The 22640-nt window shown below is 40.7% G+C and overlaps 1 protein-coding gene across 3 annotated transcripts in view; it reads right to left on the minus strand.

Annotated features, from left to right (window-relative positions):
* LOC140462943 (disks large-associated protein 4-like) overlaps positions 1-22640 on the minus strand; it is a 572009-nt gene that overhangs the window by 214562 nt on the left and 334807 nt on the right. For all 3 annotated transcript variants that reach the window (XM_072556463.1, XM_072556464.1, XM_072556462.1), the window contains one exon: positions 4594-5611. In XM_072556463.1, coding sequence (XP_072412564.1) covers positions 4594-5547 — 954 coding nt within the window. In that variant the 5' untranslated portion in view covers positions 5548-5611. The remainder of the gene's footprint in view (positions 1-4593; positions 5612-22640) is intronic.

The raw sequence follows: 22640 nt of genomic DNA on the forward strand, positions 1-22640 counted from the left end.
AAAAGGCATCTGAATGGATATATGAATAAGAAGGGTTCAGAGGGTTATGGACCAAGTGCTGGCAAATGGGTCTAGACCAGTTTAGGATATCTGGTCGGCTTGGACGAGTTGGACCAAAAGGTCTGTTTCCATGCTGTACATCTCTATGACTTTATGACTTGTATGACAACTGTCAACTGAAACTTAATGCAGAGGGGAATTTGATGCTTAGGAAGCACATGGAGAGACAATACAAAATAAAGGATGCAATTCTAAAATGAGTGCAGAAGCAGAAGGATCTGGGTGTGATTTTAGGCACAGCATTGAGAATGGTGGCAGAACACCGGTGACAGTTTAAAATATTTGGCATTTGGAAGCTTTATCCATTGAGGCAAAGAGTAGAAAAGTAAGGAAGTCACATTAAACCTGAACAAAACATGTGTTCAGCCTCAGCTGGAAAACTGAGTCCGGTATGGACAACACATTTGAGGGAAAACGTGAAGGCATTAGAGTCATAGAGTCATAGAGATGTACAGCATGGAAACAGACACTTCGGTCCAATCTGTCAATGCCGACCAGATATTCCAACTCAATCTAGACCCACGTGCCAGCACCCGGCCCATATCCCTCCAAATCCTTCCCATTCATATACCCATCCAGATGCCTTTTAAATGTTGCAATTGTACCAGCCTCCACCACTTCCTCTGGCAACTCATTCCATACACATAACACCCTCTGTGTGAAAAGGTTGCCCCTTAGGTCTCTTTTATATCTTTCCCCTCTCACCCTAAACCTATGACCTCTAGTTTTGGACTCCCTGACCCCAGGGAAAAGACTTTGCCTATTTACCCTATCCATCCCCTCATAATTTTGTAAACCTCTATAAGGTTACCCCTCAACATCCGACGCTCCAGGGACAACAGCCCCAGCCCGTTCAGCCTCTCCCTATAGCTCAAATCCTCCAACCTTGGCAACATCCTTGTAAATCTTTTCTGAACCCTTTCAAGATTCGTAACATCTTTCCGATAGGAAGGAGATCAGAATTGCATGTAATCTTCCAACAGTGGCCTAACCAATGTCCTGTACAGCCGCAACATGACCTCCCAACTCCTGTACTCAATACTCTGATCAATAAAATAAAGTATACCAAACGCCTTCTTCACTAACCTATCAACCTGTGACTCCACTTTCAAGGAGCTATGAACCTGCACTCCAAGGTCTCTTTGTTCAGCAATACTCCCTAGGACCTTACCATTAAGTGTATAAGTCCCGCTCTGATTTGCTTTCCCAAAATGCAGCACAACACATTTATCTGAATTAAACTCCATCTGCCACTTCTCAGCCCATTGGTCCATCTGGTCAAGATCCTGTTGTAATCTGAGGTATCCCTCTTCGCTGTCCACTACACCTCCAATTTTGCTGTCATCTGCAAACTTACCAATTATACCTCTTGTGCTCACATCCAAATTATTTATGTAAATGACAAAATGTAGAGGACTCAGCAACGATCCTTGTGGCACTCCACTGGTCACAGGCCTCCAGTCTGAAAAACAACCCTCCACCACCACCCTCTGTCTTCTACGTCTTCTACGTTTGAGCCAGTTCTGTATCCAAATGGCTAGTTCTCCCTGTATTCAGTGAGATCTAACCTTGCTAATCAGTCTCCCATGGGAAACTTTGTTGAACACCTTACTGAAGTCCATATAGATCACATCTACCGCTCTGCCCTCATCAACCCTCTTTGGTACTTCTTCAAAAAACTCAATAAAATTTGTGAGACATGATCACGCACAAAGACATATTGACTATCCCTAATCAGTCCTTGCCTTTCCAAATGCATGTACATCCTGTCCCTCAGGATTCCCTCCAACATCTTACCCACCACCGACGTCAGGCTCACAGGTCTACAGTACCCTAACTTGTCCTTAGCACCCTTCTTTAACAGTGGAACCACGTTAGCCAACCTCCAGTCTTCCGGCACCTCACCTGTGACTATCGTTGATATAAATATCTCAGCAAGAGGCCCAGCAATCACTTCTCTAGCTTCCCACAGAGTTCTAGGGTACACCTGATCAGGTTCTGGGGATTTTAGAGAGGGTGCTGAACATTTCCAGGGATGAGGAATTTCAATTGCATGGAAAGATAAAAGAATTTGGGAATGTTCTCCATGGAAAAAAAGTACATTGAAAGGAGATTTGACAAAAGTATTCAAAACTGTGAGGGAATTGGACAGAGTGGATGGGGAGAAACTGTTCTTATTGGTGGAAGGATTCAGAACCAAAAAGCACAGACTTAAATTCCTTGTCAAAAGCAGGAATAGTGATATAAGGAAAAATTTTATTACAGAAAGAGTAGTCAGGATATGGAATGCACTACTTGAGAGTGTGGTGGAGAAAGTGTCAATTGAGGCTTTCAAAAGGGATTTAAATCATTATCTGAGAGGAAAATATCTGCATTGCTGCAGGGAAATGACAGGGATTCGGTGTTAAGAAATTGTTGCTTCAGAGAAAAATCACAGAAATGATGAACAGAACGGTCTGCTTATGCACTGTAAATATTGATAATATTATGATAGGTAAATACAACTTTGTGAATCTGTGACCTTGGAGATCTTTTTCTCCTCTTCCCCAGAAAAATCCTACTTTCCAAACACTATCAGTGGAAAAAGAAAATAAGTTAAAATGAACAAATAAATTAGACCTTATCCTACCCTCTGCATTTACTGAAATATTAAATATTTTCTCAAGCAACAGAAAAATATCATAAATATTCATTCATCAAGCAATTAATAATTAACAGCCTGCAGCAAACACATAGTAGTCTGAATTTCATTGGCCAGCCATGTTACTACTTAAGGTGCAAAGATAATGGCTGAGTTAAGATTATGAAGGTTTATGTTTTACAGCACCTTGATTGAGTTGCAGCAATTGATGCATAAATACTATTTTTACATAAATGTTTCCCACTTGACTGGAGAAATTAATGCTGAGATTATACATCTGCTTTGTTCAAATTATATCAATGTGAAATCAATTGCTTTAGTGATAATGCATACACCACTGTATGAATTTTATGCCTGTGTACCTTCTTTACATCATGGGTGGCCTCCTGGTTTTCAGGACTTCTATAGCAGCTCGTGTAAAATCAGCACAAAATCATTGAACTACAGGGGACACAATCTCTATAAGATAAATGCAATGTCATTCGCAATTGAAGGCATGTGCTACAATTTCAAATATTGCACAATAAGGGAGATGTCTAACCAGAGCTAGCCATCTTATAGAATGTGAATGCTAACTACCTTGGGAGGTAATTTTCAATTCAGGGTATGTGCACAAAATTCAGGGTATATTGCAGATTGTCTGAAATTGGCAAAATGGGAAAGTGAATGGGTTGTATAATAGCCAGTTTTTCTACTATCACCAGCTTCCACCACTTTCTAAATACAGAAGGAAACTCTTGGATTTGAAAGCTGGAATTTTATCCCCCTCCTAGTGTGGTGGTGGAGGGGTAGCATAAAATTGGGTAGGCTGCCAGGGAGCCCAACATGCCCAGTGTCTACCTGCCGCTATTGAAATTTTATCAGAGGCAGGGTGGCAGCCGACTTACCCTTAGCCAATTGAGGTGGTGCATGAATAACGAGCACTGCTCATGCCACTTCGCTAGACTTTCAGTTAAATCCTGCTGACTCTACGATTGGTGGAGAGTCGTGGTATTCCTGTTTGGGAATTCTTTGCCCGGCAGAAAGAGCCACCTCCTCTTGAATACCTTGCTTCTGGCTTTGCAATTTCTGTTCTCTTGCCAAGGTCCGCTTGTCTGGCCTCTGTGTGGATACTTCACTTACTTGGCCTAATAACTACCATTGACACGCTTGCTTGGATACTGGCTGCAGTTCCAGCCACTGTTCCTAAAAGAGTTGAGAACTGCTGGCCTTTTGATTGGAAGCAGGACATCCTCCCTCCCTAACATCCAAGAGAACTAAATGTCTGATGGCCCGTAACATTTGGCAGAGTCTTCCTTTTGAAACAAAGTTTTTGGTTTTTGTGGGAAGATTGTCCCTTATATATTTCAGTAATAAAATTGAGAAAATCATCATGAGGGAAGCTGACCTATGTCATCCTTCAGTGGTATGCAGGTAAGAAGTTATTTCAGAGGACAAATTGTCACTCTTGTAACATGGTATGTTAATATTATTTTTGCACATTTTTAATGAAACCTTTAATTTGCCACTGAATGGTCTATTAACTGGATTAAATGGGATCAGTGCACAGTTATGTTTGAGAAATTGTGAAATGTGGAAGAAATTTCACTAAATGGCAACATCGAACCCCTGAAACCACCCTACTGTGTATTGTTCTGAGTTCAGTCTTAGCTGATTATTCCATATATTTGTCAGATGAGAGGTGCACACTAAAGATTGGATGTTGTTCGACAGTCTTTAGATTCATATTCATGGCATTTCTTAGATCCTAAGTGAAATATACAATATAGTATAAAGTACTGCTAAGAGTCGTAAAGCTGTAATTTGATATTTGCGAAATGAATAAAAGATATTGTGGGATTTGCTTGTGGAAGATTTGAAATAGACCTCAACCTTCAAAACATGTCACCTACCTTCAAGTACTGGGAAGCAAGATCATGATGATATGACTTGGATTTCAATAGTGCTTTGTCCATTGTAGCAGATGATTTTTGGCAAACTTCTCGAGACTGGCTTAAGGTCAGTGTGGACCAGGAACCCCTCTTTATGTACTTTGAATCAGCATTTATTGGTATATTCACACAAGGTGAACATTTCAAGTCATTATTGCTCTTTGAAGCTTTAAGAGTATGTTCACTGATTGTGTTATATGCATTCATGAAGTATTTGGCAGGACCGTGGTCAGTGCGTCTCCCAAGTGTCATTAAACTCATCGGATTCCGGTAGTTTATGTTGTCATTATCCAGGTTATCATCTGAACTCCACCAGCCTGATATATTTGTTCTTGTTCTGCGTTTTGATTCCAATTTTCGGTCCTTGCTCTTGCTTCTCTTGCTCTGCTTGGAGTCGTCTGAACCATATTTGCTCCCATTCACACTTCCTTTGCCGGTGGCTTCAAGGGACTGAGACTTTGCAAAGAGCTTTTGCACAGAGTGCATGAGATGGCGTATCCGACCAGGACTTTCAGCCCGGTGCTTGTTATCGCCCCTCTGGAATTGCAAAGTGTGGAATCCGTCCCTGTGAATAGGCAGCTGCTTCTCAAACTGGTCCAGCAGGTTAGCAGGAATGCGATTGATTTTGCTTGTAGAAGTGTTGGGGGTGAAACTACAATCGTCTTGCAGGTCAAAGTGTGAGTTATAGTGGATCCTGGGGAAGGTGCTGCTGGCAATCTGATTGTTCAACGGAAGGAGGCAGTCTCCCTGCAGAGTGCTGGTAGTTGGGAAGCGATGATGTTCCATTTGATATGTATCTGCTGGACTCAGCAGATAGGGATTCCTTTCTGGGGTAGTGGTTGGATACATTTGGTCACTTGTAGGTTCACAGTTGTCAGAAAGGTGACGGCTTCGATTGCCTCCTAACCCTTTCATGGCTGTCTCTGTTCAAATATCATAACTCTAGTTTCAGGAGTAGGTAGCAGTTTTCCAGGTGAGCCTGCAGGTAAGGGCAACAACAAAGAAAATAAGTTGAATGGCCAGCCTTAACTTTCTCGTAACACCATTAAAATTTCAGACATTTTATTCCCTTCATGTTTCACAGTTCATTCATTTCCATTGTCTTTAGTTAATGTTAAGTTATAAAAGAGTTTCTTAAATCAAGGTAACTGTCGCATAATTATGGAAATAGAAAAATACTGCACAGGAAAGGAAAGGAAAGTAGGTGTTAACATTCAGCAACATATATTAATTCAGGAAAAGAATTGCATCTTAACATTGATGCTCGAGCAATTCTAAATTTCACTGAGGTGAAGAACAATGTTATTTAAATGTTAAGTGCAGGTTAATACAATGATTAAATAAGAAACTATTACACAGCTGACTTGCTACTATGTTTATCTGCACTGCGAAACCAAAGTTGTATCACACTGTCTCATTTCTTTCCTAGGTACAGGGCAATGAATTAAAGAAAAGCAAAACTCGGCATTCAAATTGCTTTAATGAAAGCCTTTGTGTGAGAGGGTCAGAGACCTGGAATTTTAAATGTGTTCAACTGCTTTTACATGTAGGTCATATTTTTTTGAAAGTCATTTGCTCTTCTTTCTGCTGGATGTTTTTCTCCACAACTCTCCAATGTCGAACACAATACTACCCATCCTCTTGTTTTCTTAATAGGCATTGAGGGATCGGACCAAGGTTCCTGGCACTTTGTTAAATATATGAAGTGAAACAAAATGAATTGCAAGCTAACAAATTGATTTATTTCACGTAATGTCTGAACAAGCAGGTAATAACTGGTGAACTTCAATCATCTTCATAACATGGAAAGTAACTGATCACACTGCACCAATAAAGTAGTATTTTCATCAGTAACGAATAGATCTAAAATTAGTCTTCAAGATTTCACCTTCTAACTTCAACTCCAGATTTAGCCAGATTTTCAATTTGACCAGAAGCTTAAGATTCCACCACAGATTTTTCCCAGAACTGCGCATATTGGAGTGTTATAAAACCCATTATTGTCTTCCAAGTTGCGGGCTCCTGGCTAATACCCATCAATCCCCAATATCACCACTTTAGTAGACCATCAACCTTGTATTAACTATCTCCCCTTCCCCAATCACATGAAGCCATCGTAATAAATATTTGATATGATTGTTTTCTATAATACCTCAACAAAGTCCCAAAAGTCTCATTCTTTCTTCAGCTGATTTGAATGGATCTAAGTGCTTATGCTGAATTCAACTTATTTCATAATTCTTGAAACATGCAACAATATAATTTCTCCTTGGTCACACTGTCACATATTTTGATATGTGACTGAGCCAGTATGGTCAATGGGTGGTGTTGATGAGACCTTGCACTTCAGAGAATTCCTGCTCAGCTTTCAGAGAAGTTAGGGAACTGTTGCTCCTCAGCTATCGGTCACTTAGTATCAGCCGTAGTGTTTAGAATGGAATGAGTAGCAATTTTCCTTGGAATAATTGTCATGGGAGGAGCTATTTCAGCTGTCGAGAAAGCTCTGAGGATTCCACTGCAGGAGATGCCAAAGGGCTGATTAACTTCTGGGTAAACTGGGAATCCACATTTCATTTGACCTGTTGTGTGATTCCAATGTGGTCTATAAACAGGGTTTTGTGAGGATCTTTCTAAATTCTTCTTCAACCCCCCAGGTCTGCTCAATAGCTGCAAAAGGTGAGGCTGGTTAGCAATGCCCCTATTTGCTTTTGCAGTATTCTGGCTTTTACTGTGCACAGTGATGATGCCACATCAGAGACATGAAGGGCTGAATGTTACCAGCCCTCAGGAGATAGGTTGGGAGATGGGAAGGTTGGTTAAAGAGCAATGCAAAGTATGGGAGCCTGAGATTTTTCTGCTGGCACAGCCTTTTACAGCATGGACTCCGACTGGCAGCAAGTTGTGCCAATTAGGGGCTCATTTAAAAACCAACTCCCACCTCCTTTTATTGGCAGTTTCCTAGCCAGTTGTAGGCTGGGGCATCTTGGTTTATGGCCACTCCTTAGCTCACAGAGGTGGCACAGCATTTTAATCAGCTGCTATTAATCCAATCTCCCAAAGCTTGATTTCAGTGCTGAAAGAGGCCATTCAGCCTACGGTTTTTGCAATGAGGCTAACCTCCTTCTCCCCTTGGATAGTCCTAGTGGAAAGCAAAGACCATTTCAAATGCCACCCCATCTGACTAACATTCCACTAACCCTCAACCCATATTGACTATCCATTCTCTATTCCCTTCACCTCGCTATCCTATCCAAATGCATTCCTCACCCAGCTCTCTCCTCAATGATCTGACTATCGTCCTGTCTGACCTGACTATCTTTGACTTGACCACCCTTTGACCATCTGACGAATGCATGGCCAACACCTGACCAAACTATTGCCTGGCCACACCAGACTATATTCCTAACCTGTTCCTGCTGTCTGACTACCTGACCTGTCTACTCCCAACCTGACTTTCCCTACTGAACACATACTAACATCCCAACCTAACCCACCTCATTCTTGATCTGAGTACCCATTCACCCACCTACACCCCTACATTCTAATCCCTTACAGCCTACCCTCCTCACTCATGAACCCCATTCTCAGTTATTCACCTCACCCACCTAGTCATCTTGCCTATCTAACCTCTCAAACCCCTACTTTTCACCCACTTGACTCCTTTCAATCTTACTCACTCACGTACCCACTTACTGTTTCAGTCACTCATCCATTTATCCAATCATCAACTTATTCATGAAACATTCACAATGGACTTTTAACGATACCAAATGGCAGAGTGCAATGACATTGCAATCATCATGGATGATCCAAGCCAAAGTCTGCAAAGTGTCCCTCTATCAGGCAATATTCACTGTAAAATCTGATGTGTACAGCAGGTCTTTTCAAAGTGCAGAGCTATTAAATATTTTTCATGTGGCTGTGTGTTTGCAGTATTTACCCTGCTGCTGAACAGCTACAAACATGTGCAAGTTCTCTCCCCGATCTGTGCTACATGTGAACTGCATCTATCCACTGGGAGATAGTGCAGCAACTGGTCTGTTGCCATCTGCCCTAAATTCTTTCATCTTTTCTGTTGTTTGGCTTGTGCTCAGCACCACTTTGTTCGCACAGCGAAGGAACTAATTACATGGGCAAAAGTAATTCCACATCCTATTACTCCTTTCTCAGAAACAAGTGGGGAAGGATTTCAGTTTAAACCTAATTTATATCAATGACATTTCGGAGATCTTGTGATGCAGTGATAGTGTCCCTCAGCCTAGGTTCAAGTCCCCAGTCCAAGTAATAACATCTCTGAGCAGGCTGAATAATCTATTAATGATTTTTTTTCCAGCAAAAAAAGAAACCTGCTTCAGCTGTATAAAAACTAACAGCTCATGTTGTCTAGTAAATTTAGTAAAAATCACTCATCGTCAAAAATCAGGCAAGCATCATATCTTCTTGACTGACTTTTATTCTTCTGTTCAGGTGCAAACTTGTCATCTTGGCCAGTGGCTATTCCCAAGGCCTGGGAGAGGACCTGTGCAGCTCAATAATTCAAAAATGCTGTTTCTACGACACAAGATGTTAAATCTGTTTCTCTTTCCACTTTCGGATTTTATTCCAAAAATACATTGCTGGCCCATAAAAATGTAGTGTCACTTCAGCTTGCAGACCAATCAATGAGGACTATAGTTCCTTTGTCCAATATATGACAAAATATATACAGTAGTCCCATCCCTGTACCCAATGGGGTTACGTTCCAGGACCTACTGCAGAAGTCCGAAACCACAGATAGGAGCAAACCCATTCATTTAAATGCGAAATGTACCTACCCAGCAGCCCCAATGCTGGCACATTCCCCATAACGTGTTCGGGCTATGGTAAACCATGGGTAAGTGAAACCACAGAAAACGATCCCATGGATACTGGGGTCGCTCTGTAAACTTACCAGTGCAAGAGGCATACAGCCTTTGCTGCATTTCATTCAGAAATCCTGCTTTTAGTTGAGGATGACAACAGCCTTGCAGAATGGCTAATGTCAACATGTCAAAGATGATGGCCTGAACCAAACGTGCAAGGCTGGTTGGGAGATGATTAAGATGCATGACTGTCCGCTGATGTACTTGATTTCCCACCAGTGGTCACAAACTGTAACAGAAACAGCTGCTCTCAACAGTTGCTGCTTCATCTAAACTCAAAAGACTAAGCAAATTATGTTTTTATTGTCCAGATGGATCTCTATGGGGATTTGTATTCAGCACAGCTCATGTTGTTATGATACAAAGCAAACTTCAGAAATTCCACCTCTGAACACCAACTATAAGTATGCAATTGGCAATGATCCCAAACAATCTATTTCAAATAATTTATTCCAGATATGCAAATTGCAAATCTAATACATTCAAATTTGTTAAGTAAATGCCCTAATTTACCCAGTAAATTCCATTCATTTCCAATCTCTTCTGCTAACAGATAATAGTAATACAGCAGCCACACTGTTGTTGAGGGTGAGTGATCTGTGTATAAATGGAAAGACAGTTCCCAGAAGTTCTGGCAGAAGCCTTCCAATGAATGCAAAATACATTCTCAAAGACTTAGTTATTGACTTTGTACGAACTAGGTTAAAGTAAGACTTTGCTATACTGATAAGAGTATGTACAAATACAGACTACCTTCTTTACAAAGGAAGACATAGAATAATTGTTTAGCTTGACCAAAATTGTAGCTTTCTTGTATGAACAACTACTGTCAAGGGAAGATTGTGGTGAGGTGGTAAAGTCACTAGATTCGTAATCCTGAGGCCCAGTTAATCCTCAGTGATGTAGAATTTAAATTCAACTAACAAAATCTGAATTAAAAATAATTCTAATGTTGAGATGATCATCAGTTATTGTAAAAACCCATGTATTACACCAATGTCTTTTAGGGAAGAAAATCCTTATCTGCTCTGACCTTCATGAGACTCCAGACTGATAGAAATATGGTTGACTATTAACTTTCCTCTGAAGTGATCTAGCATGTGACTCAGTTCAAAGATAATTAGGAAGAAGTGACAAATTCCACCCACATCAGTGACCCCCCACATCAGAAAAAAATCAATTGTGATAAACTCTGTGAAACTGTGAAGTCCTGTGATAAAAGAGTTTTTCAATGACGAATCAGCCATTAACTATGGATCAGAATACCCAGAAGTATGCACTGAAGTGACATCTGGGATGGCTACTTTGCGACAAAACGTTGAACACATTCTTGTGTTTCAAAAGAGCTGAATAAAACACTGACACCTCAGGATAGTACATAGAAGCTTTGCTGCAGTGCATTTATTCCAGTGAAGATTAGGCCAACATACAAAGCAGAGGTGGGAGACCGTTCAGTTGCTCAAGCCAGCTCCACCATTTAATAAATTCATGGCTGATCTGCTTGTGATTTTTACTGGCTGAACCTTTTCAGTTATGATCAAGTCCAAGCTTTGTGGCTGAAAATGGGAACTAATTCCACACTCGTTGATAGTGGGAGTCTGGAGTGGTATTTTGCCAACATTTTCAATTAGCAGTCCAATTTCAGTGCCCTTTGAAATGGCCTGGCAAGTCATTAAGTTCAAAGGCAATTAGGGATAGAAAACAATTACTGGTCTTACACGTGATGCACCAAGAAAAAAATAAATAAATTCTAATTGCTGGAGATTCCAAAGTTATCTGAGATGACTGGTAACTCTATTTGGCTCATTACCCTTTCCCATTGAGAAAGTGTAGCAGGAGCTGGAGTTGTTACTTTTCAACTGACCAGAAGAGAGAGGCCATATATCCAATGTAAACCTGGGTGTATGGGTTCCTCTGCACGCTGGGCATCTCACATTATTAACTAGAAGTGTTGTGTATTCTCCTTGACATTCGTTATACATTCGCTGGGTCACCAAATGTCTTATTTACCTGATTCATCTCAGAGCAATGCATAGATGATTCTAATTCTAAACTCAAACAGTTTATTTGCAGAACTCTGAATATCTTAACATTTGAATAAATTTCAACACACATATGGTTTTTGCAGGATGCCCAAATCTTTCTGTGTGGAGTCAGTGATTGTATTGAGTGACACTGGAAACTGTGGGGTGACTGTGTCTATGCACTCACACAGCAAACACCATGTTTGCACAGTTCCATCATGTGTTATGTGTGAAAGACTGGAGGGAATAGAAGGGATGGTGCGTGTGAGGGGAAGGGAAAGGGGGTAGGAGAATCGACCCGGAAGGGGAGAGGGTACAGGTTGGACCGAGAAGGAGGGGGAGACAGAATGGGTGCGTGAGGGATGTGCGGAGAACTCAAACTGGGGAAGATGGGAGAGAAAATGGGTGTGTGTGGAGGCCATTTGGGTCCAAACTCTTCTACCACCCAAAACCTGGTCCAAATTAATTACTATCAAACACTACACCTTTTCTCCCTTTTTTCATCATTTCAATTAATTCATTCTAACTAACAACCTATTTTATTCTTTCATCAAATATAGATGAAGGACTGCACTTGTTGTCCATCCCTGATTGCCCTTGAACGAAGCAGCTTGCTAGGTCATCTCAGAGGTCCATTAAGTCCTTTACATGAATCACTTGTAAACCCAGCCAGGTAAGGACATTGGACTTCCTTTGTTATTAAACAACTGACAATAGCTTCACGGTGATCACAACAAAGACAAGCTTTTAATATCAGAATTATTAATTGAATTTAAATGCCACTTGATGTTACAGTGGTATTTGAACACATATCGCCAGATCATTAGCCTGAATACTGGTTGACCACTCCAGTGACATTGCCACATGCCAATAGTTTCCTCATTAATCATTTCTTATTCTACTTGTCTGTTACCTCTACATAATGAAATGGTCCTTGATATTCAAAAGTCTCTGATGTTTATGATTAGATCAACAAATCTCATGTTATGATTCTGTGACATCATTAGAGGGGTGTCATTCAGAGGAAATGTAAAAGTACTTTTCTGCCCCCTCTTCCACAGTTGGTGTACTCTGCATGTCCGCTACACATCCATTCTGTATCACCCTGTCCTCAAAATATCAGTGGTCTCTCTCTCTCTATATCTAATGAGAGAACACAGCCTTGTGGTCTGGTAGGATTGTGATGACTTTATCTTTACCATCTTAATATGTTCCTTAAGTTGTCAATTTTGCTGGTGGTAAGGCATTTATTACACATGCACTTGTAATGTTCCATTGCTGGGGGACTTCTGGCCACAGCACAAAGATATCTTCTCCTCTCTAGTATATAGCTTTTTATGTCTCTTAAGCACAGCATGAATCTCAAAGTCTTCATCACACAGATACATAGAAACATATAAATTAGAGCAGAGGCAGGCCACCCCTGCGCCCTGCTCCTCCAATCAACAAGCTCAAAGCTGATTGGGTTACTGTGAATTCCTGTCTACCTCTGATAACCATTCATCCTCTTACTTATTAAGAAACTATTTACTTCTGCCTTAAAAACATTCAAGGACTCACTCCTCTGAAAGGTGATGGAACCAGAATTCCAAAGACTCTCCATCCCTGTGGGAATAAAAAATCTTCTCATGTTTATATTAAATGGGCAATCCCTCCTTCTTGAACAGTGAGCCCTAACTCTAGTTTCTCCCACGACAGAAAACAGCGTCTCCACATCCAGCATGTCATCTGATCACTTTTGAAAGTTCTGTTGCATATCAGATGTCTCTGTATTGGAAAGTGAGGCTGGAAACCTCATTCTGCAAAAGTCTCTCCTCTAATTGTGCCTTTTTGTGGCTCTTTTATGCAGTTATGTGAGCAAATTCTTTTCTGTTAGGTTGCAACCTTTAAGACAACCTTCTGCCACACATTTTATGATGCTATAGATATGTTGCCCTTCACTCTCAGGGAAAGATTCTTTCACATGTCAAACTGATGAAGTCTTCTTCTTTGTTATTCTACACACCTTTGAAAAATGGTTCTACTTTAATCATTAGCTGCACTTTTCTATGTGAGGTGGACACAAATTGCAACACGGTGCCTCAGTGATTAGCACTGCTGCCTCACAGCACCAGGGATCTCGGTTTGATTCCACCCTTGGGTGACTGCCTGTGTGGAGTTTTCACATTCTGCTTGTGTCTGTGTGGTTTTCCTCTGGTGCCTCAGTTTCCTCCCATAGTCCAAAGATGTGCAAGTTAGGTGGATTGGCCATGCTAAATTGCCCTGCAGTGTCCAGGGATATGCACAATAGGTGGATGAGTTGTGGGAAATACAGGATTGTTGGTGGGGGTGGGGAGGGGGGGGGGGCGGAGCTGGTGTGTGATCTGGGTGAAATTTTCTTCAATGGGCTGAATGGCCTGCTTCCACACTGCAGGGATTCTATGACTTAATGAGCATTTACATAATGTGGACATTTTTTTGAATTGATCAAGAGATGGCATATGCCGAACAAATGGTTGAGCTCTCCTTGTCCATAATCCTTGTACATGAAGTAATTGGGGTAGGTTGCATCTGTAACTATGAGTTTCCTGTGTAACCACTTGCGATCTAACATGGTAGGTTCCATCTGGATTACTAAGGTCATGTCTTTTTCCAAAGTTAGGTCTTACTGCTATTAAACGTAGACATATCTTCTGTGAGCTGCTCGAATATTTGAAGGCCTTCTAGATCAAGACAATGTACAAATATAATTTTCTTATTGCTACACTCAAGACTGTTTCTCTAATAAGCCATTAAGTCACAAGCCATGAAATCATTGCTCCAACAATGTAGGAGGTTCCGCTGGTGCAGAAATATATGGTCATGTAAATTTAAACTGTTGTCCAATATCTTCATCACCATTTGTTTTGTAGTCACTGCATAGCTGCATATGTTTTATCAGATTTCTCTCAAGGAAATGCAGGAATGGCTCATTTCTCAATTTAACTAATTTATTTATGGAACTTTAAACACCTCAGAACTGTGTGTGTGTGTGTGTGTGTTTTCAGTCACTTGGTTTAAGCAATCAAGCACAATTATACAGATCAGTGACCACACTAACATAATTAAATTCAGATCAATCATCTTTAGACACTGCAGAGGAAGTCGGAATTTTGACCCTGGGGAGGGGCTGGCTTTGAGCCTGCAGGGAATTTAGAATCCTGACCCAGGATTGGGCTGTCATGAGCGTGCAGCTTGGACGGTTGAGAGTTAGCATTCCTTCTCCTGACCCACAAAGACTGGTCTCTGAGTTTGTCCTTGTCTTGCTGCAGCTGATGGACTTCCCAAGGTGTGAGGAGCCCAGCCAGTTGCAGTTAGATCCTTCAGTCTCAGTAGTGTACTTAAATTGCCAACTCATCTGTTAGCATGACTGAATAAAGGCTAGACTTCTTCGGTTGATGCTGGCTTCCAAAAATGCTTCCACTGTTGTGCCTGTATCACAACCCACCTGCATTCAATCTCAGTCACTTCTCCATGTAAAACCTCCCCCCTCCCCTCACCACAATCTGAAATCCAACCCAAAACAATATGGTGTACATTTCCTTTCATTGACATAAGTGACACTGAACAAAACAATAATATTTGAAATATATCCAGCATACAGAATTTACTACTCTAACATCAATCATGACATATTTTCCTCATGTTTATGCTGCAAGTATACAATTTCAGTGAAATTAATATTGTGCTCTCATTAGGCATAATAGCTGGTCCATTTGTAATGTCCCTGACATTGTTAGCAATATTATTTTCTGTTATATAGGCCATAGTCGTTAGTGTTAAAGTGACTGCTTTGAAAATAGGAGGGCAAAGTGACCATCTTTAATTTGGCCTGTTTTTATTGTACTAACCTGCATCATAGAAAAACCTCTCCATAAATATCACTGGCATTAAATTGGGAGTCTTACTCGGATTATATCAGCAGGATGACTCAGGTGAGTTGTGCAGATTTCACACAGCACATTATCATTCTTTTTAATGCATGTCTCATTTACTGGAAAGGGTTCACTGGCTTAACCCCGCATTGAACAAGAAATATTGCTAATGTCATAGCATTTACTTCAAGGAGAAAGAAAACTTCCAAAATACATTCATTTTCCCAATCTGCTTCATTAAATCTTTTTTTTCCTAATGACCCATTTTCTGGCAGACTATTATTGTAACAATATTGCTATGAATCTAGTTTTAAACTATTCAGTGCATGGGGTATGTAGTGGCCAACTTAAAGCAAGAACGAACAGGCATTTTTGAAGTCCTCTGCATTTCCAAAATATGTCTCAGTCAATGAAGTGTTTTTCATGCATTGGTGAAATGTGGAGGAGCATGGCAGTGGGTTTCTGTATGACAAGGTCCCACAATCAGCTATGAGCAAAGTCGTCAGACAATCTGTTGCAGCAACGTTGGTTGTGAGATAAATGTTGGTCATAGCACAGCTGCTCTTTTTCCATTGGTGCCATGGGATCATTTAAAGCTAACTGGGAGAGGAGACACGATTTCAGTTCAATATGTCAGCTGAAAGAGTTCATCAGTCATGGTGAAAAAAAGATTAGAGTTTATAACGAGACTCCAGTGACATCATTAGAAAACTGAAGCTATTCACCTTGTATATAAAAATAAAATACTTCTGGGTCAGCTGCCTTATAGATCTTTACCAATGACTGATGGGATAGCACCTTCATTCTTTACAGTTTGTTTTGACCTTCACTCATGAATCCTTAGCAATATCATGCACTCTCTCATTCAAAAAGATGATGTTTGTGGTAAAGTATCCATGCTCTGTGCCAGTGTCATGTTATTGACAGCTTTATCTCTTTTTATATTAGTTACATACTGCAGGGAGAGAGAATGATGTTCACATTTTCCTTTATAAAATTGTTCCTATTTTTCATTCTCTTATTCCCAATCCTAAAATTCTTTCAACTCTTTCTGTATGGTAAATCTCTGAGAGTTTGGCTTTCCTTACCACACATCTTTTAGTTTACTAAATGCATTTGAAGGTGATTAGGTAGTTTACAATAAAATTGCTCCTTGAATATTTTTAGATATTAAAAGAAACCAGGTCTGGTATTAAATGTGGACTACTTTGTTTTGCAGGCATTAGAGATCATGCAATCTGCTAGACAACCAGTAAGAGACTGATGTTGCCTCCAAGAAGACCATTGGTATCTAGTACACACATGGCCAGCAGCGGGCCTCCCCTGGGTTCATGGACATGGGGTCCACAGACCCTCCCAAAGCTGTCAGGCTTATAGGGGCAGCCAGTGAAGGACAGGGTAACAACCCTTTTCAACAGCAGTACCACTGGGGAATCTGTGACTGCCACTGAAATGATAGCTAGAGGCGCCTCGGACCTTAAGACTACAAGATATTGGAGCAGTATTGGGCCATTTGGCCCATCAAATCTGCTTCACCATTCGATCATGCTGACAGGTTTCTCAACCCATTCTCTTGCCTTCTCCCTGTAGCCCTTGATCCTCTTATCAAGAACCTATCTATCTATCTCTCTCAGATGCATTCAGTGATGGCCTCCACAGCCTTCTGTTAGAGTCAAAAAAAATTACAGATGCTGGAATCCAAAGTAGACAGGCAGGAGGCTGGAAGAACTCAGCAAGCCAGGCAGTATCAAGAGGTGAAGAAGGATCCTGAAGAAGGGTTACACCCGAAACATCAACTTTCCAGCCGCCTGCCCATCTACTCGACAGCCTTCTGTGGCAATGATGTGGCATATATTCACTTCCTCTGGTTGAAAATAAAATCCTCATCATTTCAGTTCTAAAGAGTCATCCTTTCATCCTGAGGCTGTGCCCCCCGGTCCTAATTTCTCCTACTAGCGGAAACATTGTCTCCACGTCCGCTCAATGCAGGCCTCTCAGTATTCTATAAATTTTGATAAGATCCTCCCTCATCGGTCTAAACTCTACGGAGTACAGATTCAGAGTCCACAACCGTTCTCATGTGACAACCTCTTCATTCCCAGAATCATTTTTGTAAATATCCTTCGGATTCCTCCGACACCGGTTGTCCTTGCTTAGATATGGGGCCCGAAACTGCTCAAAACATTCCAAATATGGTCTGACCAGTGCCTTACACAGACTCAGCAGTACAGCTCTGCTCTTGTATTCCAAGCCTTTTGAAATGATTGCTAACTTGGCAAGGAGTGACGCTGGCTGCAGCTAAGTACAGAGGTTTCACAATGGGTGCCACAAGGAGTTAGAATACAAGGATGTGTTGACAGCAAGGATAGGAGTGGCTCTCACTGGTCTTCCTCACCTTCCCATGTTATGTCCCTCAAACAGTGCATTTGTAAAAGAGATCTATCTCCCTGACTGTCCACAATTAGGCTGCACAGTTTCACTTGTTGCACTTGCCACATGTCAATAAGCTTGTCCGCCACAGCAGTCATACCACAGCCAGTGAGATGAGGTCCATAAGTGGTCATTGCTTGCCCAGTTAAGGACGTCAAAAAGTGGAGGGGTAAGGCGTCTGAGACTGGACCTTTCCTCTGTGGCAGAGATGGGGTTCAGATACGTCACCATCCTGCCTGATTCATTGCCCCTTCTACTTTCACACTATGAAAGAGGACATAAGATTCTAACCTCAAAGTAGCAGCTGGTAATAGTAAATGGAGTCGTGTTTTATAGGCTAGAAAGTTTTGATAAATTGTAGAATTTTTCCAAAATGCTTGCAGTTAAATTCTTGCCTGTCGAAAACAAAATGACTGGATTTATTGATGAAGCTGAAGTTTTAAAAAGGGCTAATTTTCCAGATCTGTGCTGTTGATGGCAGTGTTGCTCATCAAGCCTTGCAAATCAGTAACTCGGGAATGCAGTGTGCACAAGCTTCAAATAAACTGTGGGCAAATTGTCAAGTGTGCCCCGACTAATCAAACTGTAATCTTTTTGGGTGAGGCTTCATGCCAACAGTGTGGATTCAGTAAATATCCCCTAACATACCTGCAGTGAAAGTTTCTACAATATGCAAAACATCTCACATTGATGTAAAGCCTTTAAACGTGACAAAATGAAACAGACAAACTGGAACACTGAAGCAAGGCAGGACATTATGGTAGAGTACTCAACTGTTTGGTCACTAATGTACACTTAAAGGAGGAGACAATGATGGAAAGGTGAAGGGTGCTAGGAGAAAATTCCGGAATGTGTGACATGGCTGCCATTGATGGGATGGATAAAGGAGAGATATCCAAGGTTACAAACAGAGGTATAGTGTGTTCTTAGGGTTTCTGTAGGGCTTGAGAAGTGATAGGGACCTTTCGAAATCCTGAAAATTTTTAACATGGGCTGTTGGTGGAACTTTGAACTTACTGAGATCAGCACAGATCAGTGGGCGAGGATGCAAAGAACAGGATTTGAAAAGAGCTGAATTTTACTGAACGTGGCAGATGGGAGGTGACTCAGGCCTTCACATTATTCAATGTATGGAAATTGTACCTCATTGGAAGGTTACGTTGGAAAAGCAGTCTGAATGTACAGAGACTGTCAATGGGTAGAAAGAAAGATGAGAGAGTTGGAGCTGGGTCTGGTCATTAAAATGTGCAACCTGACCTCATGTCTCCAGATGATGACCCCAGTGGAAAGCATGTAACGAAGGAAGAAGCGACAAGGAAAAATCATTTGTCTTCAGTGCTATGGCCGAGTGAAAGTCAATTTCAGTGATTCAAACGTGAAGAATGTGAGAAAAAAGGCCAACAATCTCAGAAACAACTGCTTTAAGGTCTTCAGAGAGGAAACATTGAATTGAGATGTAGCAGTCACATGGCAATGAGGATGCAACAGCTAAGGATCAAAAAACAAGGATTGCAGTTCCACCTTTGGGAGTGAAATAGAATTCATGCAGCAAAGAACCATCAGGTTCACAGGAGCAAATCCCATGACACGTACAGCCATGTTACAAATTAGTAAATAAAATTAACAAAATGCGATGACAGAAAGTCAAGTGATAATGAAAAGAAACATGAAGGTGTAATTTTTTTAATGGTCTGATTGAATGTATTCCTGGAGTTTTCATAATGTGACTTCTAACCAAGCTGAAACAACTTCTTATCCAATATTTGCATTGCAAGTGAAAAAAAATGTTCTACAAAAACACTAAAGAAAATACTTGTGTTTTCAATGTCCTTACGATTTTTCTCAAAGGTTGGTCACAGCAGAGCCTAAGAGAGTAGTCTTTCCTGAGGCCCTCAGACAATAGTAAAGGCTCCTGCCCCAGAGACTGAAGAGAGCAGGATAGAGAGAATGCACTGGAACTTGATACGGAGTCATGTCCAGCTCTGACGAGGTTGTCAAATCCAAGTAGAAACTTAGAATGCAGGTGTGTTTGAAATTGTTGGCAGAGACATTGCATCATCTCAGTGATCCAAGGCTTTCTCCATCACCATTCCTAAGTGTGCTTTAATACTGTTCTAATTTATGAATCACTGCTGTTCAAATAACTAGGGAAACATCATCCTACACTGTTAAATAAACTGGCACTTGAAATTAGAATGCAGTAAAATGTGCTGTCACTGAGATAAGATAAGGGATGTAAAGTGTTCCACTGATTTTCCAAATGCCACTGTGCATTGTGGTGGAATAAAATGTGACAAATGTTGAAAATCTGAAACAAAGACAGAAAGTGCTGCAAAAACAGCACAGGTCAGTCAGCCAGCAACTGCAGAGAGAACAATGATGTTTGAAATCCTGCAGAACTGGAAAAACGAAAGGAACAATAAAAAGAACATAAAAGAGAATATATTCGTAAGACAAGCAGTATCAGCAGAATGACCTGTGATCAGTTTAAAAAAAATAAACAGGAGATGGTTAGATGCTGAGATGGCACCACATAATTGGAAGCAGTGTGAAAGAAATAAGGGAAGCAAGCAATATGTGTGAATATGTGAGGCAGCGTGAGGTAAATAGCCTGATGTTGAAAAGGAACCCAGCCCAACACAGCGGGATGCAAAAGCCTAAGGAGGAAAATGCAAACAGACCTGCAGCAAATGGATGCCCTCCCTTTCAGCATGGAGGTTCTTCTCAAAGGAAAATACCCTCCAGCACAAATCCACTTTACCCTAGTATCCACTGATCATTACCATCATTCTTAATCATAAGAAAAGTGCAAGTTTTATAGAGCCGTAGAATTGTACAGAACCTTTGGTCCAACTCTTCTATGCCTAAATACCTGAAATTAGTCTAGACCCAAATGCCAGCACTTGGCCCAAATCCCTCTAAACCCTTCCTATTCATATACCAATCCAGTTTCCTTTTAAATGCTGCAATTGTATCAGCCTTCACCACTTCTTCTGGCAGCTCATTCCATATATGCACCACCCTCTGCATGAAATAGTTGCCCCTTAGGTCCCTTTTATATCTTTTCCCGCTCATCCTAAACCTATGCCCTCTAGTTTTAGACTCCTCTACCCTGGGAAATGGCTATCAACTATATCCATGTCACACTCCTGATTTTATGAACCTCTATAAAGGTCACCCCTCAGCCTCTGACGCTCCAGGGAAAATAGCCCAGCCTAATCAGCCTCTCCCTATAGCCCTGCAACCCTGGCAACATATTTGTAAATCTCTTCTGCACACTCTCAAGATTAACAACATCTTATACTTATCTGAGTCCATATTAAGTCTAGAAAACTTCAGAATGTAAAGGTGTATTGCTTCTTTTGGAAATGGCATGGAATCCCTTTGGGACAGAGTAGTAAGCCAAACAGAAACAGATCAAAGAGAGTCTATGATGCAAGATTAAAATGTCGTGATGGGGAGTTGAAAGTCACACTTTACAAGGTTGTCAAATGATTCAGAAGATGCTCAAGCCTCTGCCAGCAGTTTGAGAGTTACGAATTGGAAAAAGATGTTCAACAATGCGGTGAATTGTACTTTGTCTTTCTAGTGTGGAGGTGACTGTAACATGTTCAGTGAAAATGGTAAATTATATTACAGGAGAAATATATAAATTAATATTCTTATCTATAATGATTGCATTATCCTTTAAAAAACACAGCAAATTACAAGATTGTTATCTAGCTATCTAAGTAACTGTTTTCTTGGATGTTTGTCTCACAGAACAGTTTGGAATCAAACTGACATCCATCATGGGATACTTAGCTCAATAACCTTACTGATCACATATTATACAAGTCAGAATCTATTTTTATGGATAATCATATGTCATTTGACAAAGTATTGAATGGTTTAAGCTATTCAAAAATGTTTCTTGTTTAAAAAAATTATTTTAATGCAGCTGAGAACAGCTATATGGGTAATGTTGACAACAGACATTGCAAATGTAAAGGTTGCATCAACTATTTCCTGAAACTAGGATTGGCCATTTATAACAATAAAACTTTATGTACCTTGATTCATTAATATTACTATACGGGAAAATGGCTAGAAGGAATAACCATCAAATGATGGTCTGGAGTCTCTAGGGATGGTATTCTAAGATTCAATGATATATCATCCTATCTGATATTAAAGTTAATTTCCTAGAAATTGGATCAAGCCTCAAAAATCAGCATGCAAGAAATAGGTTGCGCATTGCCTGCATCTGTGAACTTCGTTCCCCCCTTGGTAACACTTCCACTGCTGGGGGATAAAGTTGCAGAGGAGATCAATGCCAGTAACTCAGCTTCAAGGATATGCTTGCATGCCAAGATAAATCTAACAATCTCCCCAGCAGTGTTAAAGTATGAACACTACGCTCTTATTCTCTGCTCTCACCTTCAGCCTCAAAATTTGTAATACTCGCCTTTCACACTTCCCTTCACTCTTTGACACTCATTAAAGCACATCTCATTTTACACGCCTCTCCCCCTGCTCATCACCACTGTAATCTTCACTACCCTACACACCTTATATACTGCATACATAATAGTCACACTATACAAGCAGTTCAAAACTGTCACTAGTGAATTTCCTTCGAGATGTTATAGGAGCAGGTCATCAATGACTCAAGACAGGAGGCTGCTATCAAAGGTGGAATCACACAGTATTTATGCACGTATCAACCCTTTCAAAATGCATTCATTCATGGGATCATGGCATCACTGGCAAGGCCATCC

This window comes from Chiloscyllium punctatum, chromosome 37 (assembly GCF_047496795.1).
Source record: "Chiloscyllium punctatum isolate Juve2018m chromosome 37, sChiPun1.3, whole genome shotgun sequence".
Classification (NCBI taxonomy): Eukaryota; Metazoa; Chordata; class Chondrichthyes; order Orectolobiformes; family Hemiscylliidae; genus Chiloscyllium; species Chiloscyllium punctatum.